General features: G+C 41.6%; 1 protein-coding gene across 3 annotated transcripts in view; it reads left to right on the plus strand.

Annotated features, from left to right (window-relative positions):
• Window positions 1–1,024: 1,024 nt before the first annotated feature.
• The window catches only part of IFT140 (intraflagellar transport 140), a 91,532-nt gene continuing 75,202 nt past the window's right edge, over window positions 1,025–17,354 (plus strand). For 2 of the 3 annotated variants that reach the window (XM_074886564.1, XM_074886565.1), the window contains exons 1-6: window positions 1,025–1,574; window positions 6,144–6,319; window positions 7,514–7,735; window positions 11,393–11,514; window positions 12,173–12,315; window positions 16,389–16,564. In XM_074886564.1, the coding sequence (XP_074742665.1) occupies window positions 6,173–6,319; window positions 7,514–7,735; window positions 11,393–11,514; window positions 12,173–12,315; window positions 16,389–16,564 (810 nt within the window). In that variant the 5' untranslated portion in view covers window positions 1,025–1,574; window positions 6,144–6,172. The remainder of the gene's footprint in view (window positions 1,575–6,143; window positions 6,320–7,513; window positions 7,736–11,392; window positions 11,515–12,172; window positions 12,316–16,388; window positions 16,565–17,354) is intronic. The other variant, XM_074886566.1, reaches the window with a different exon arrangement.

Consider the following 17,354-nt stretch of genomic DNA (forward strand, 5'->3'; position numbering starts at 1 on the left):
TGAGAAAACAGGGCATCTGCACACATGGTCTGCTCCAATACTCAATGTCAAGTCTTATGATCTCAGAAAGACTATGGGCACAAACTGAAAATAGTCAGCTGGGCAGAACCAAGAAATGAATTACTGACTCTGCTTTGGGAGTGGCACCTGAGTGAGCTAACAGTGTTGTTACGTGTCCGAGAACCCACCAAGAAGAGATGCCATAAATGACGGTTAGAGCTGATGCCTTGTAAAGGGGAAGAGAATTGAAGCATGAGATAAAAAGCTACAGGAAACAGGACTTTGTAAATTCAACTGCTCTGAAAACAATTTGTTCTAGAAGAGGTTGCTGAGCTTGTAGCAAGAAGGTCTAAAGCCGGTGGTTTGCCTCCCTACCTAAAGCCTGTCTTTAAGCTCTGGAAGAGACACAGCATGTTTTAATGCAGTCTGCCTCCCAACTAGTACTTTTTCCTACTTGCTAACAAAACTGACCTTTTTTTTTTTTTTGTCAGAAGGGTCCCACTAACTGCTGAATACTTGGAAAAGGGAAACAGTGTGAAACGCTGCATAAATCATCCATGTTACACGTGGCCAGAGTCAACATAGCTAGCGCATGCAGAAGCTCTTGGTCACAGCTGTGCTAGAGGTGTGTCTTTTCACCTCTTTGGGTGGTAGTGTTGTGACTTCAGAGGAATTGCAAATGGTTGTGGAGTCGACAGCCGTATGAGGATTGAGTCTTGAAGTGTCTCTCTTGAATGCGTTGGGTAGACCTGGCTGTGGAGGCTGAACACGGGCCCAGCTCTGGTGAGGACGGGAGATGGAGCTGTGCTGTCCCTGCTGCACCCAGGGGTGCCGGAGGAGAGCTGGGCTGGGGTGTGAGGGCGGCGGCAGGAGGCCTTCGCTTAGGGGGTACTAGAGAAACCTGGTCTTAAAATGTTACCAACTCACTTTTTCAGCAAAAGCGCTGAAAGAGCTACTGAGCTGTGGGCTCTATCATCACACACGGTTACAATATGCATTTATTTTCCATCAAGTTTCAGTTGGATCAGGCTCTGTTTGTACATGTTCAGGGACCTGAAGAGTTGGTGTTGGAACGGTGATTTCCAGGGCGCTGGGGAGCTGCACAGTCCATCGTCTGTGGCGGGAGAAGTTCCTCATGGGCTGATGCACAAGGTGCTGCGAGCAGCTGCCGAGAGCTGCCCGGAGTGGTGCGGGGCCCTGCGGGCGGGTGGCCAGGCGAGGAGGGGCTGGCAGGGCGGTGGGACGGGGCGCGGGGCCTGCCCGGGGAAGGGGCAGCCCTCCTCCGGTACCGTGCTCGGGGGCGGCTGGGCCGCTGCCAGCGCCGCTGCCGGGGGCCGAAGGAGGAGCCGTCCCGCTGCTCGCCCCGAGCGGAGAGCAGGGCCCGGCGGGCCGCCCAGCGCTCGCTCGGCACCTCCCGGCTCTCTCCGGCGGCCGCCTCGGCTGTTTCCGTGACTCTTCGGCTCCGGGTCGGGCGTTTCCGCGCCGGGGCTCTCCCGGTTGTCAGGGGTAACGCAAAGCATCTCGCAGCGAGTCGCGGCCTTCGGCGCCGGGCCCGCGCTCCGGGCTGCCGGCAGGTAAGGGCGGGCGGGGGGCGCGGGCCCGCTGCCGTCGGCGCGAGCGAAGGCGCCGGGAGCCCTCAGCGGCCTTGGCCGGCTTCTGCCCGGCCGCTCCGGGCCCGGCCTGCGGCAGCGCGGTGGGCGCGGGGAGCCTGAGGCGCCGGCGCGGCCGGGCCGCTGCCTGAGGCGCCGCGAGCTCGGGTGGGAGCGGGGGGAGCCGCGTGTTTACCGCGCCCGGGCCGCGGCGGCTGCGCGGGGCCGCGGTTGTTCTGTGCTGGCGAACGGCGATCGCAGCTGGGCCGGGGTGACCCGCGCGGGTCCCGGCCCACGCGAGGCGCTGTCCCGCGGGCAGGAGACGGGCTGGGGGAGCGGCTGGGCCCGGCCTTGGGCGAGCTTCCTCAGTCCACCCCCTCCCTTGGTGTGGAGTCAGGATTTAATCAGATTTTTGCGAGTTACTGTTTCTGTTTTACGAATTAGAGGAGCTTGTATTTAGTCATGAGCCATCTTTTTGAAGTCTAACTCAATTTTGTATTCTAAATTTCATCTGGGGCCAGCTACTTTAAACATTTAAAAATTTTAAAAACTAGCATTTCTGACAGGGATTATAAGAAAAAACTGGTTTTGCATAGGTAGCTGTCAAGTCTTGTCAGGGAAACATCACGGCAGTGCCTACAGAAAACTCATTTATGAATATGTTTGGTGATGGGTTTTCTGGCAAGCTTGTGGCTGGTGGCATTTCCACCAGAAGAGCAAACCTAACTGCAGTCAGCCTCCATTAGCTGCTAAATGTGCTGACGGCAGACATACAGAGCACTAAAGTTAGTTTTTAAGAATTGTCACCAAAGACAGAATAATTACTTTTTTTTTTTTCCCCTGGGTGTAGATGATTGTCTTTTGCAATACGTGCATGTATTCTGGCTCACTGCTGTCGTTTGTAGCAATAGGAATCTTGAGGTTACCTATGTAAATCCCAGAATCATAGAATCGTAGAATGATCTAGGTTGGAAAAGATCTTGATGATCATCTAGTCCAGCCATTAACCTAACCTAACCTGAAGAAGAAAATTTGAAGAAAATTCAAAGCAAACAAATAAAGGCTAGTTGGTTTGTAATTTATTTTAATACTCTGTCAACTTGTAAGTACTGAATTTAGAGGTTTGCCTGGAGGTAAATCATCCCATATCAAAGGATAATTTTCCCCTACTCATAAAGTTACTGATTTCTTGTGAAATCTCATGTGTACGCCTGTCTGTGTTGGGTGCAGACAAACAGAATCCTTTGCCCATGGCCAGTTGTCAGTCTGCATTGGTCCCTGTATTGGTGGTGTATGACCTGTGAGCTGGTAAACCCTGAAGTAAGGCTTGATTTCCCCAAAGGACCTGATAGCCCAAGCACAGGGCCACATTAATATGGGTGTGTGTTGTCTGGACTAGACCTGGCTTATGTCTGGCCAGCTAAGAACAGGAGCAGAGAAGGACCTTAAACCTCTCTTTAACTTTTCTCTGTGGGCACACATTTAGTGTCATGTCTCATGTTTGCCTGCGTGAACCTCATGAAGTTCAACAAAGGCCAAGTGCAAGGTCCTGCATCTGGGTATCTGTACAGGCTGGGGATGGATTGAGAGCAGCCCTGCGGAGAAGGAATTGAGGGTAGTGGTGGATGAAAAGTTGGATGTGACCAGCAATGTGTGCTCACAGCCCAGAAACCCAACCGTGTCCTGGGCTGCACCCAGAGCAGTGTGGGCAGCAGGGCGAGGGGGGGGATTCTCCCCCTCTGCTCTGCTCTCCTGAGACCCCCCTGCAGTGCTGGGTCCAGCTCTGGAGGCACCAACATCAGGACACGGACCTGCTCGAGTGGGTCCAGAGGAGGCCACGAAGATGATCAGGGGCTGGAGCACCCCCCTGTGAGGACAGGCTGAGAGAGTTGGGGGGGTTCAGCTGGAGAAGAGAAGGCTCTGGGGAGACCTTAGAGCAAATTTCAACACTGAAAGGAGGCTTATAAGAAAGATGGAGAGAGACTTCTTACCGAGGCCTGTACTGTTAGGACAAGGGGTAATGGCTTTAAACTGTAAGAGGGTAGGTTTAGTTTAGGCATATGGAAGAAAGGTTTTATGATGAGCGTGGTGAGACACTGGAACAGTGTTAGCCAGAGAAATTGTGGATCATGGGACATTTTCAAGGTCAGGTTGGATGGGGCTTAGATCAAACTGATGTTAGTGAAAGATGTCCTTGCCCACGCCGGGGGGTAGAACTAGATCATCTTTGAAGTCCCTTCCAACCCAAACCATTCTGTGATTCTATGAACTCTTACAGTTTTTATGAAGTGCTTGTGGGTTGTTTCACAAGTGTCCATCAGGTGTATCTACTGAGATCAGATATCTGGACTTGGTCGTGTTCTATTCCCAGCCTCAAAGCGGTTAACTTTTTCATAAATTCTTGTCTGTTAAACCTAGAAAAAATAGAACATGTGGTGCCAGAATAATTTGTAGAGGTACTGCTACTGGGTTTTAATTTTTTTTCTGTGAAGGTTTTTTGAAGAAACATCTGTCAAAGCTAGAGAGTGTAAATACATGAGCTTGAAGCAACAATAAACATGAATAATCAATTCCCAAGATTACAGCAAGCAAATGAGGTTGGTTTAGTGATTTTTACACCACTGAGTAATCCACTTACACAAGCAATTTATTTATTTGTATATAGCAGTCTCCTGCACAATTTTCTATAGTTATTGAGATGGTGAAAAGTATTTTCTATTAGGGATTGTCCATAATTTACATGACAATATCACTGAATTTTGTTTTAGTAAGTGCTAGACTACCTTTTAAAATATATACAGTATTGATTGAAAAATTGTTCTTGCTGTCTATTAATGCTGAAAGGCATAGCTATCCTAATTGGAACAAGCTGACAGTCACCTGTAGCAAAGCAGACAATGTGGCTTGATGTACCCATTATGAGCTGATCAAGAGATGCAGTTTGTAAGCCTGACAAACTTTTTTCCCTCTCTGAAGTGGACTGAAATAATAATAATAAGTAATATTTATGACTACAGATGCAAGGAACACTTAACAGCAGAAAAAGGTGGCTCTAGAAGAGGCATTACAGCTGTGTGGTTTTGTGTGATAAAACCATTATTTCATACCAAATGTAGGGTTTTTTTTCATTTAGGCATCTCAAATTTTTATTTGAATCTGAAGTTAATTTCTCTATTAGTTCAAAGTTTGAGCCCATCTAAAGTTTATATTCAAATATGGACTAAATTCTTCTGTTAGAGTAAAATGAAACAGATGAAATAAGAACAAAAGTGGTAGAATGGGTGTGGTATTTTGGAACACAACTGGAGATTTAAGAAAACTATTAAAAAACTTGAAATAAAGATGAAAACTGCGTCAATTTTTCTTTGAATGCTTTGTTGGGTTTTCTTTGTGTGGCAATGAAACTAGACCCACATGCTGCTATGGGAACGTGGAGGATTTTGAAGGAGGGTGAAGATAAAGGTGAATGGATCTTGTTGAAAGATGAAATTGCTTGTTTTTAGGCTAACTACACTTGTTTCTGTTTTCATGTCTGGTAGTCCATGTTGTTCCTTGTAATACCAGAGGCAAGATACAGAACTACCAACTTATTTAAAAATGTTACCCACCTTTCTAACCTGTCAAATCAAAAGTGTTGAATCTGATTGATTTTTTTTTCTTTTTTTTTCTGGGTGGGGAGACAGCCTTCTTAAAGCAAAATATTTATTTTAAGCACTGACAGAATATTTGGAGTAAAGAGAAGTCTGTTTATGTCAATTTTACGTTCCGCATCAGTGTCCGGTTGGTGACTTGGGCAAATCTAACTGCTGCTGCGAACCCTCAATTCCCTCTCCGCAGGGCTGCTCTCAATCCATCCCCAGCCTGTGCAGATACCCAGAATAATCTTAAAGGATTATTATTATTTTAATAATCTAAGATATTAAAGATTATTAGTGACATTCTCCATTTCTGACACATGACTCTGAAAAGAGCATCGCTTTCAGGTTCTTTTCCTTGGAACATCAGCACTTACGGAGCATTTTCATTCAAATGTAGGTAACAGTTCAAATGCAGATAACAGTATGAGTTAAACTCATCTTGTGTAATTTCAACAGTACATGCTCCAGAGTGGTGGCAACTGTTAAAACTCACTTTGAAAGTCCAGATATGAGACTTACAACACAAAATCACTCTGTACATTATCCTTTGGATAGGAGGTGCTGGAGTTAGCTTTCTGGTGAATTCTAAGTTATTTCAGAGTCCTCTGATAGAAGCTAGCACAAGCCACTGGTGAGAGATTCGTACTAACTTAGGAGCACTGTGAATCTACAGGCTACAAGGCTCAGTATTCCTCTGTATTTTTAAAAAATACCACTGTGACCCTTTCCATGGCTGTGTAGTGCGTATTAACAAGATGATGATGTAGCTTTATTTTTTCCCCATTTTTAAGCATACTTTTTACTATATGTAGTATATATAATATAGCATATATATATGGTGTGTGTGTGTATATATAGTGTGTATATATTATATACTTCAGCATACCTGTTAGAAATGTTTGTTTTCCTTGGCCAGGTTTGCAGTCAGTGACAGCTTCTGTTGTTATGGCTGTGTACGTGGATCATCGAGCAGAAGCTCCCGATTCAGCTGCCTCCCCTTCTCACATAGCATGGCACCCACTTCATCCGCTCCTGGCAGTCGCTTCCATCAGCACAGCATCTGGGGGCTGTGTGGATATCTACCTGGAACAGGTGAATAATCAGCAACTTGGCTGTTGGGCTTGATAGAATTCTGCTGGTTTGAAACTTCACGTTTTTATCTATATATTTGCAGCCTTACTTATTCTCCTGAATCCCTCTCTCTGGATTTTAATTATTATCCATCTCCTGTGCTATCTAGGCCATGTCAGAATCATCAGCTACTAACTAAATGTATTTTATAAAAAGGTCTTCATAAATTAAATCGATCTTTCCACTGAAATTTAATTTTTGCAGCCTTAAAGTCTTGTTTGTGGTGGTTACTGACTTGCTTTTCTCATAGTATGAGAATTTCAGACTTGTAAGTAAAATGGACACATGCTGCTTTTTAATTTTTTTTTTTTAAATAAAAACTACAAAGAAGTGTAAATTAAAAAAAATCATTCCTCCACCCTGAGACTGAACTGATTTGCTAGACAAAGCTTGTTCCATTTGAGTAGGTTGTTTCCTAGTATGGTTTCTGCCTGTAGACAGATATTTCCTTTGCATACTCTAAACTTTACACAAGAGGCTTGCGTAGGACTTTGGTTTGCATAATTTTCAGGAAAAAGTGTGCTATTTAGGGAAATGGTACTACAAGATATCTAGCAGCAGACGTACTGGGAACGTTCAAGTCTGTTAATACAAGTAGCCTATAAAATATATACTTTTCAAAGTATATTATGAAAAATTGTCATCTAAATTTCACAAATGGAAAAATAAATACATAGAGAAGTGAAATGATTTGCCTGAAAGATTTTTGCAAACCATGCACAAAGGAGGGTCTACTTTTAAGAGCTCTTCAAGCATTAGGTTATTCTGTGTGCTCAGTGAGATGCTTTAGTCTTTTTCAAAAGTTGGGTTTTTTACCTTGAAATGCTTCTTATCCTTCATGCAGGAGTAAAAGCTTGCTATTCAGTGAGAGCTGCTTGTGTGTGCTGTGAGGGAAGAATAGCCTGGCAAAGCAGAGTGAGGCAGTCAGCACTGCTGTGTTTTCATTAGCAATTTTCAAGTGGATGTACTGCATGTTGTAGCACGTTTTTATGCACGTGAAATAGCTGTGAAGAGAATTTGTGTAGCCACTTCATATGTCTTGCAGGAAGCTCTATTACATGCCAGTCCTTTATCACAGAAAAATATCTTGTTGACTGGGGAGCAAATCTTTAGCTGCATCCTTGTACTGAGCTCGCACTTTATTTCGATTTGCAGGGAGAACATGTGTCTGATGCACATGTTGAGAGAAGCTTTCAGGTCACATCACTTGCCTGGCACCCTTCCAGACCGATTCTTGCAGCAGGCTGGGAGACGGGAGAAGTTGTGATACTTAACAAACAAGACAAGGAGCATCACGCTGTACCACCAAATCATAACGCCAAAATTACGGTCCTGAACTGGAGTGCAAATGGTACCCACCTTGTGTCTGGTGATAGGGTGAGTAGTTGAAATGCCAAACGTGTGTTTGATGTGGAACACAGTGTTGCAAGCCCTCTGATGGGAAGGGATTATGGAATGGATTGTTAGCGAAAGGGATAGTTGCAAGGGGGATAAATTTCCACGCTTTAGGTACAAATTAAAACTGTTAGGGGGTAAAATCAAATCTCAGTGTTTTAACTTTTTCTACAGTACCTGTTGCTGTTTTATCAATTTATCTTTAAGTAAGAGTCTTATCTCAGTATGGGCTGAACAGTAGGTTAGGGTTTAGGGCTATTTAATAGATGGGGTAATTGAGGCATAGACAATTTGAATTATTTGTTCCGGTCTCTGCATGAATTTTGTAGCAGACTACAGCTGCATTCCAGCTACAACATCATAATCTGTAGTGAGTGCATAGCAATGGTCACCTAAGTACAAAAAACCCATGTTAATCTCTCTTGTTCTGTTTTTATTAATAGTCTAAAAATGAGTCAGCCTTACTGTATGGAAAATATGTTGTGGAAATACTTGAAATGTGACAGTCTTTATTTCTTGATGAGGTGGTTGCCTTTTTGTGCAGTGAAATGACAAACTAGCTATTGAATATTTAGTATTCAGGATTAAGTATTCATAGAAGATTCTGTTTTTTCCAGTTCTTGAGTGAGCAAATGAGAAAAAAAAAAAATTTTTTTTCTATATTTTCCCTGATATAAATTTGAGCTTGTCCAAGAATTTAATTCCTGCTCTTTGAGAATTCTTACCTACATGAGTCAGAGGAAAATACAATTTTAAATCATTGTTTGTAAAATTCTATTGCTGCATTTGAATTTATCCTCTTCTTTATTAGAAAAGAGAAAATGCTGCTCAGACAAAAGAAGGTGACACACAGTATAACCGAGGTCTTATTTATACGGAGATGCCACAGCTTACATTAACCCTAAATTTATCAACAAACTTTTTTCAAATTGATTTATTTGGCATCAGATCACAGTAATGAAGACATCTTAAAACAGATGTAGCTGTCCTTATAGTAAAATTTAACAATTTTATAGACTTGTCCTAACTGTTCTTCTGATGACAGTATTAATCAAAGTAGAATAAGCAGTGGTTTCAAGGAAATACATGACAAAACAAAGTCTATGCATGTGTTAACATGAATGCTCTTCAGTGTCGTGTAGTTTCAATCGCTGTAGTTGGAAAGACCAACCTCAACAGATGGAGTAGCAGAACTGCCTGATGTCCCTGGCCAATGAAATGTGGGTCCTTACAAACCTGCAGCTGTGTATGTAGTGGCCAGCTTGAGCTAATTAGCCTTGCTCAGAGCCCAGGCAGCTCGTTCAGCATCCCGGGCCTAGCTCCAAGGTGGTGTCCGGCCCACTCATCCCTTGTGTTGCACACTCAGTGTCATTGTACCATGGTCCGAGTGCAGCATAGATATGCTCTATTTCCTACATCTTTTCCAATAACTTTTACATTTATTTTTTAAAATGTTTCCCATGAAGGTTTATATTCAGGAAACTTTCATTAGGTGAGGGCTGCCAGGATCATACTCTGCTCATATTAGAGGAGTTCCTTTAGAAAGAAAATAAATATTTGGGCCCTGTTTTGGTTTCTGTTTGATCTCCAGTGGGACTTCATAACTGAGAGTGCTCAGCTGAAAACATTCAGTCATCATAAATCCTGACTTGCAAGAAAATTATTTGAAAATAACTTCTTAAAGTTCAATAGGATGCTGTGAAAATCAGAAGCTCTTAATTTGTGTTTTAAGTAACAAATAACATGGATGACTTCCAGGTTTTGATCACACACAAGAATACTAAGGATCTAGGTGCTTTCTGTAATGAAAGTGTATTTATAAGGCAAATAGGCTTTATAACAAGAAGCTAAAGCTTTGGGTTGTTAAGAATGATTGGGAAGATACAGGGTACTTTAAGAGTAAATTTTGTAGATGATACGGTCAATGTCCTTTCTCCTTTTCAAATACCATTTGAAAACAGACCAGTTCTGCATCCTTTCTATAACCAGTTACACTTAAAACAGGTAGTGAGCATTTTAATTTCCAATCTCACATGTTCGAAACTCAGAAGTGAGTTTGCAGCTAGATTATCTGGATACAGGATGGGATATCTAGCACGGGATGGAAGGAAGGTCAGCAGCTTTATAAAGCTGCAGGCTTTTCCTCCAGTTTATAAATGGTGCAGATAGTCTTCGTTGGGATCCCTGGAACTTGGTGGCATTTGAACCTGAGAGAAAAGTGAGAGAAGGAGCCAACAGGACATGAACTTTCAGATGATAGGGTCCTGTGGTTTCCAGAGGTAACCAGCAAACAGTGTATGAACCACAAGTGGCCTCTTGGAACAGGACTGCAGCAGTTTCACAGATGCACAGCTGTGTCACAGTCTTTAAACTGTAAGAGCATTGCATTTAGTAAACAGTTTTGGGTAGTATAAATACGCTCATCTTACTCCTGAAAAGAAGTTAGAAATTTGATTCTTGATTCTTGGGAAAAAAAGAAGGAAATGTTACCTTGGAAGGCCTCAGCTGCATCTCGTGTGGCTTCTAGTTAGGATTGTGAAGAGTAAGTGTTTAGAGTGTACACGGCTACTAGTCTTTCACTTCTAGAAAGACTATACTCCACTGAAAACAATAAAGAAAAATAGAGCAAATTATAATGCCACTTTATTGTTATCTATCTTAATGAAATAAAATTAGATTGAACTTCATATTGCAAATTGTTGCTGTTTTTTTCATGTAAAGCTTATACACAAGGCCCCCAAATGCAATTTTGTTCCTCCTAAGCACTAACATAATAACAACAATAAATAATAATCTTAAAATCCCAGCTGTGAGGCTGTAGCATAAGTCAGTTTGTTGGGGTGGTTAATGTCTATGTCATGCTGAACTCTGGTTTTGCTTCTGGGCCTTCTCCATTCTCTCCAGTCAGCAGGGATTTGGTGCACACTCTGAGGGGGCACTGCAGAACGGGCGCTACCTTCAGCACCCGTGCCAGGCTCTGGCAGTAACTCAACTTATTGACTACTGTTGAGTTAATTAGCTAACCAGTCTTTCTTTCTTTAGAGTCTGTGATTCTTCTAGTTACTAAGTTCTGTTTCTAAAAATGAATCCTTCTTGTACTTGAATGTCTACTCTGAAAGAAGAGGAAAGCTGCAGAAATTCTGAAATTCTTTCCTTGGGTTATCTGCATCCTGTGACTTCACGTGTCTAATCATACACCAATGCTCATCTATATCAGTGTGTACTATACTCAGGGATGCATATCTTACGCTTTACTATCCTTTATCATTTTTTTTTTTAGCAGAGTACTTGCAACAAAAAAATTGAAAGGCAGTTACCTAAACAAATATTTGTATATGCTGCTTGAGAGGAAAACCAAGGCTGTTCCATTGAATTGCTCTGGCAATGTAATTTTACTAAGAATGGATATGACCTTTAGGTAACTCTTTTAGGCAACTTGATTTTAAATAAGCAAATAATACGTTAAAGATAATACTTGTTCCTTGTGGCTTAGTTTTAAGTGGGAGTAACTGTATATGTCAGCTAAATGAAAGGAAAGGTGTTGCTCTGTCGATGAAATGTTTATGTGCACTGACTACTTGGAATCTGGATTCTCATCTGTGTGCAAAGGGTAATGAAGTATCTGTTACCTTTTTCTAGTCTGGTGTCTTGGTTCTATGGAGAATGGACCAGCGAGGCAGAGTGCAGGGGCCTGCCCTGCTGAAACAGGAGTACGGGAAGTGTCTGTCTCACTCTGTGTTTCGACCGCCCCCGCCTGGCGAGTAAGTATTGTGCTGTGTCAGAGCGCCGGGAGAGCAGGGCGTTCTCTGTTCCACGGAAAGAAAAGCCTACTCACAGACAAACCTTTTTTTAAATAGATATAAAAAAAGGTTCTCCTAACTGTCCTTTATTTCCAGGTTCTTCTGCCACTCTGGTAGCTGTGTCCTGTATGCAGCAACACATCTTCCTTTTGTCCATACTTTTCTCTCTGTTGCTGTTGACTTTTCTTCCTTTAGTTCTTCTCATTAGCAATGTTGCTGATTGTGAACAGCAGAAAGCACACTGAAAACACAGTTATCCGTGAAATTATTGGCAAGAATAATTAAATTAAAAGTCAGTTCTTAAAAATTATTATTTCTTTCCTCGCCAAGCAAGAAATAGGAAACAGCTCTAGTAAAAAAAAGTTTTCCTTGTCTGGCTCAGTTCTGTTTCACGTCTCTGTAAAAATGATGCTTATGGAAAAAAAGGTGAAACAATGCAAATGAAAACTAGTATTAAAATTTTACTTTGTATCTTTCTGAGTTTGTCCTTTTTCCAGTCAGTGTATGAAGTGTCTGTATTCTCTCTTTACCATATGTTTTATTAACTACTCATCCATTCTCTGAGGTGCAAAGTGCTCTGTTCTGTAAGGAATTGGAAATCAAGTATCTCTGTTTGCAGGGACTTTGTACAGCTGGCAAAAGCAGCTGTGAGTGGTGATGAGAAGGCATTGGATATGTTTAACTGGAGAAAAGCTGGAACGGGAGCACTTCTGAAGATGGGACTCCAGGAAGGACTCTCCTTCTTTATCGCTTTGACAGATGGTAAGAGCAAAACCACTTTTCCAGTCTGCTGGAAGTTTGTTTCCTTAATGCTTCAAAATAGCTCAGTGCACAAGAGTCCTGTTTTCATATATCCAACATCTATATCCATATATCCATCATATTTATAAATCCAACAGGATAGAGTATCCATAGGAGTTAAAGAAAGTTCGGTAAGAAGAAATAAATAAAATTATTAAAATCTTAGCATCTTCAGGGTGAGTCCTTTCCAAAAGGACACCATAGGTATTGGATTAGTCAGGTTCCCAAAGAAGTGAGTGTAAGGAAAGTGATCTGTAACACCTAAGTGTAAATAAGATGTTGTCAGCATTTTGTACAAAGCTTCAAAATGATGCACGTGTTTTGGTTTTTTTCTAGAAATAGGCAAATGCTGATAGAACATAACTTTTAAAATAAATTATAAATTTACTTTTTCACTTTTTTCTCATGCTTTGAAACGATGCTTCAGTCTAAGGAAGCAAAAAAGTCTGAGTCTGTTTTGTTAGTTTTCTTCCTGATACAGCTTCTTCCTGCCATTTGTCTTTTCCTCTCCCTTTTACTTTTCTGGGTACTAGTTTGCTCTGAGCTCATTTTCTTCTTACCCCAGTTGTTCTCATGATACGTTCTATCTCTCTAACCTGCTGACTCTTTGGACTGGAGCCTGAATGTGTGTGACAAGTATTGTAATGAGTATGTTTCTGGTAGGTGATTTGAGTATGTAATCCTCTCGATTCAAGTGTTTACTAATCCGAAAAACATTTAAGTTATGCAGGTTCTGCAGCTCAATTACAGTTTGATTCAGTGTTTACGTTATCAAGAATGAGACCTGGCATTTACACCAGTATAACTTCCACATGATTGCAGGAGTGGTGTTGTCCAGCTGTATGTTTGTTTTGCACAGCAGTGGGCTGTACCTTCATTTGACTTATGAGTTACGAGCCTCTTTACTAGATATGAACCATTTAAATGAAAAAGGGGCACAGGGAAGTTAAACGGACAAGGAGAAAATCTTTGGGTAGCTGTGCCTGTTAAACCCTCGCGTTCAAAGAAACTGTTGTGGTGGTGCACAGCTCCATCTAGGGACAGACTATGTATCCTGCAGGTAGGTGTCCACATCTTGTTTCTTGGGCCTCCTGTTCAAACTTCCCAAATTTCAGTCAAATGACACTGACTGTTTCTTTTGAGCTGACTCATTGCCTACGTTGATTTGGGCACATGTGTTTTGGACCCAGTTCTTAATCTACTTAGTGATCTGTCATAACTTCAGAATCAGTTAATGTTTTCATAGTGTTTAAATGTGACTTGCAAATTTCCTCTAAAGTATGGATTCTCAGTCCAAACTTGTTTAATAAAAATGATGAAAAAACCCCTAAACATTCTTACTGCATGTTTTTAAATGTCTCAAAAGAAATTTGACTAAAGACAATATAGCATCTTTTAAAGCAAAACTAAATAAACAATTAAGCTCCTCATAAAAGGCCAGAACGAAACAAAAAAACCTCCCAAGTTTCTATTAGTCTAGATATTTTTTGATGCTTCCAAAACACTGATCATTGCAGTAAAACAATAGATGCGATTCAGGTAATATGTTACGTGAGATGCTTATCTGAAGAGCAGATACCTGAACTGATAATTTTCAGAGGTTGTTTTGCAACATGTTTCGTGAGCACAATGAATCATCTTCATTACTGAGCATTTGAGATGACTGGCACAGGTATTGGGACATAACCTGAATAGTGGAAGTCATCCTGAAATTTTTACTGAATACACCCTTGTTTGTCTTGACTGCAGACAATTTAGGTCATGAGTAATAATCCTGTTCTGGTCCCCTTTGTATTTCCTAAACAGCGTACACTTTCTGGTGCTTTTTGTTTTCTGAATCTCAGAGTTATGTCCTCTACTTAGTTAGCTCAGATTTGTTAACTTTTGAGATTAGTCTCTTGTGTGATCCAGTGTGAAAACTTTCTTGAAGTTGCTCAGAAAGCTAGAACTCTCTCTCTAACCACATAAGTAGCTTCAAAATAGTGGGTAGCATTATCTGTGTGATATGTGATACTTTGTATGGTAATATCCAAGTACAGAAGGCTAATTTAATTTATGAAACAATTCCAGATGGCAAATAAAATCAAAGGACTGTCCGTTTCTTGTAACAGATCCCATAGAACCGAGATTCAGTAGCTGATCGGTTACTGCAAAGTATTACTACAATAAACAGATATCTGTGTGATAAAAAATGACACATTGGAGAACTATCCCAACAATCCCCAGTATCACTACAGACTGGGTGATGAATGGATTGAGAGCAGCCCTGTGGAGAAGGAATTGAGGGTAGTGGTGGATGAAAAGTTGGATGTGACCCAGCAAAGTGCGCTGCCAGCCCAGAAAGCCAACTGTGTCCTGGGCTGCACCCAGAGCAGTGTGGGCAGCAGGGCGAGGGGGGGGATTCTCCCCCTCTGCTCCGCTCTCCTGAGACCCCCCTGCAGTGCTGGGTCCAGCTCTGGGGGCACCAATATCAGAAGGACATGGACCTGCTTGAGCGGGTCCAGAGGAGGCCACGAAGATGATCAGGGGCTGGAGCACCCCCCTGTGAGGACAGGCTGAGAGAGTTGGGGGGTTTCAGCCTAGAAGAGAATGCTCTGGGGAGATCTTACTGTGACCTTTCAACACTGAAAGGAGGCTTATAAGAAAGATGGAGAGAGGCTTCTTACCGAGGCCTGTACTGTTAGGACAAGGAGTAACAGTTTTAAACTGGCAGAGGGCAGATTTAGATGAGATCTAAGGAAGAAATTCTTCCCTGTGAGGGTGGTGAGACACTGGCACAGGTTGCCCCAAGAAGCTGTGTCTGCCCCCTCCCTGGAAGGGTTCAAGGCCAGGTTCGACGGGGCTTTGGGCAACCTGGGCTAGTGGAAGGTGTCCTGCCTGTGGCAGGGGACGGAACTGGATGGTCTTTAAGGTCCCTTCCAACCTGAACCATTCTGTGATTTAACAAGAGGGATGAATGAAGTTACCTGATTTGTATCAGGGAGAAAATGAAGCCATGTGGGAGAAGGTGGGAGAGGAGTTTGGATTTTTTTTATGTAGTTGAAATGTAGTGGATCATAATATATTTGCAAGAGTTTTGGAAATGAAAACATTCTTTTTAATTAGTTACATCATATTGTGTCTTGGGTACAACATTTTAGTGTGAATCCTTAATGTTCATTCTTCTACATTTGTGTTTTCTGCTTCAGCTTTTGGGGGAAAATATTGTTTCATTTCATAGGGTTTTTTGATTTGCACTGGTTTGAAATGCCACGTTTGTATAATGTCATGATTTGCTAAGAAATTATGTATGTGTGTGTGGCATGAGATCTGTCTGATTTGGATTACTTCATTTGTTTGGGTGATTTCTATAATACCATTTGCAAACTGCTATACTAATTCAGGGGTGTTTCACTGGGTACATTTATGAATGATTGATACAGTATTACAATTTAATGAATATTACAATAATTAATTACAATTACAACAAAATGAGAATGGCTTTTAAAATGTTGATAGGTGCTGTAGTTGCCAAGTCGCACGCACTGTTGTCAGTGTTCTCAGAAAGACACTAACCCATTTACTTGTGAAATTAATGTAGAAAAACTGTATTTAGTGTGTGGTGGAGTGTTTCTAAACAATGAAAAACTTCATATCCACGGTTTTCTGTAATCTAGACTCTGCTGTAAATTGCACCAATTCTTAGCTGCCGTTCTTCCTTCACAAATTATTATTAATACTGAGGATTTCAGAAGCCATCATTCATGCACACAGATGCAGAATGTTTACTTGTAGTTTAAAATTATTTAAATGATGACATTTAAATGATTCCCCTCTGGATTTCCTAGATGGGGAAAAAGTAAGTAAGTTTAGGTTTGTTGCTCTGGTCAACTATTGAAGTCTGTGTCCTGAGACAAACTAGAAGACAAAAGAATTATGGTTATTTTAACTTTTCAGCACTTGAGGAATATTTTATTAAGGTAGAAAGAAGCAACTTTGATTTTTGTAGCTAAAAACTGTTAAGTAAAACTATACCTTGTTTATATGTACTACAGGTTCTGTGCATTATGTGAATGAGAAAGGAAAGCCAAGGCATGTATTGTCCACAGACAGTCTGGTCCAAAAGCTTCTGTTCATGGAGAAAAGAGATGTTTTAGTTGTAATAACAGAGAACTTGCAGTTGTCCTTGCATGCAATTACTCTTGAGGGAGAGGCAGAAGAGCTCATGAAGGTAAGAGTCAGACTACAGGGTAAAGTTGCAATGTTTAATCTTTATAAGTATTTGTTAGGGTATTTTGATTATCATTTTTTTGCTTACAAATGAATCGACTCTCATTTTTGTTTCTCAGATCATACCTTGATGAGAAAATATGTCCTCATTTGAAAGGGGAATAGAGTGGTGTGTTACTGAACTTGGAAGGAAGGTTTTCGTCTTGCCTTCCTGTTTCCTCTTAGTTTCTTTAATTTTGACCCTATGTTAATCCTTTCACACTTCATTTAACTTGATTTAGTGAATTAGAGAAGGATTAAAAATTCTAGTATAATCAAATATGTGTTAAAACGTCTTGTGGATAAATGGTTGATAATCTGCGTCCTCAGTTTTATTATCATCAGATGCTCAGAGCTGTCTTGTCTTTCATACTAGTAGGAGCAGTACCTTCTCTTGGTGATATTGTCTTTGCAAATCTGAAAGATGGTTTAGTTCTCACATAGTGAAAGTGTTCTTCACACTGCAAAAGCTTGGGATCATAGAATCACAGACCTGTTTGGGTTGGAAGGGATCTTAAAGACCGTCTAGTCCCAACCCCCCTGCCCCGGGCAAGGACACCTTCCACTAGCCCAGGTTGCCCAAAGCCCCGTCCAACCTGGCCTTGAACCCTTCCAGGGAGGGGGCAGCCACAGCTTCTCGGGGCAACCTGTGCCAGGGCCTCACCACCCTCACAGGGAAGAATTTCTTCCATTTATCTAATCTAAATCTACCCTCTTTCAGTTTAAAACCGTTACCCCTCGTCCTATCCCTA

This window comes from Strix uralensis, chromosome 16 (assembly GCF_047716275.1).
Source record: "Strix uralensis isolate ZFMK-TIS-50842 chromosome 16, bStrUra1, whole genome shotgun sequence".
Taxonomy (NCBI): domain Eukaryota; kingdom Metazoa; phylum Chordata; class Aves; order Strigiformes; family Strigidae; genus Strix; species Strix uralensis.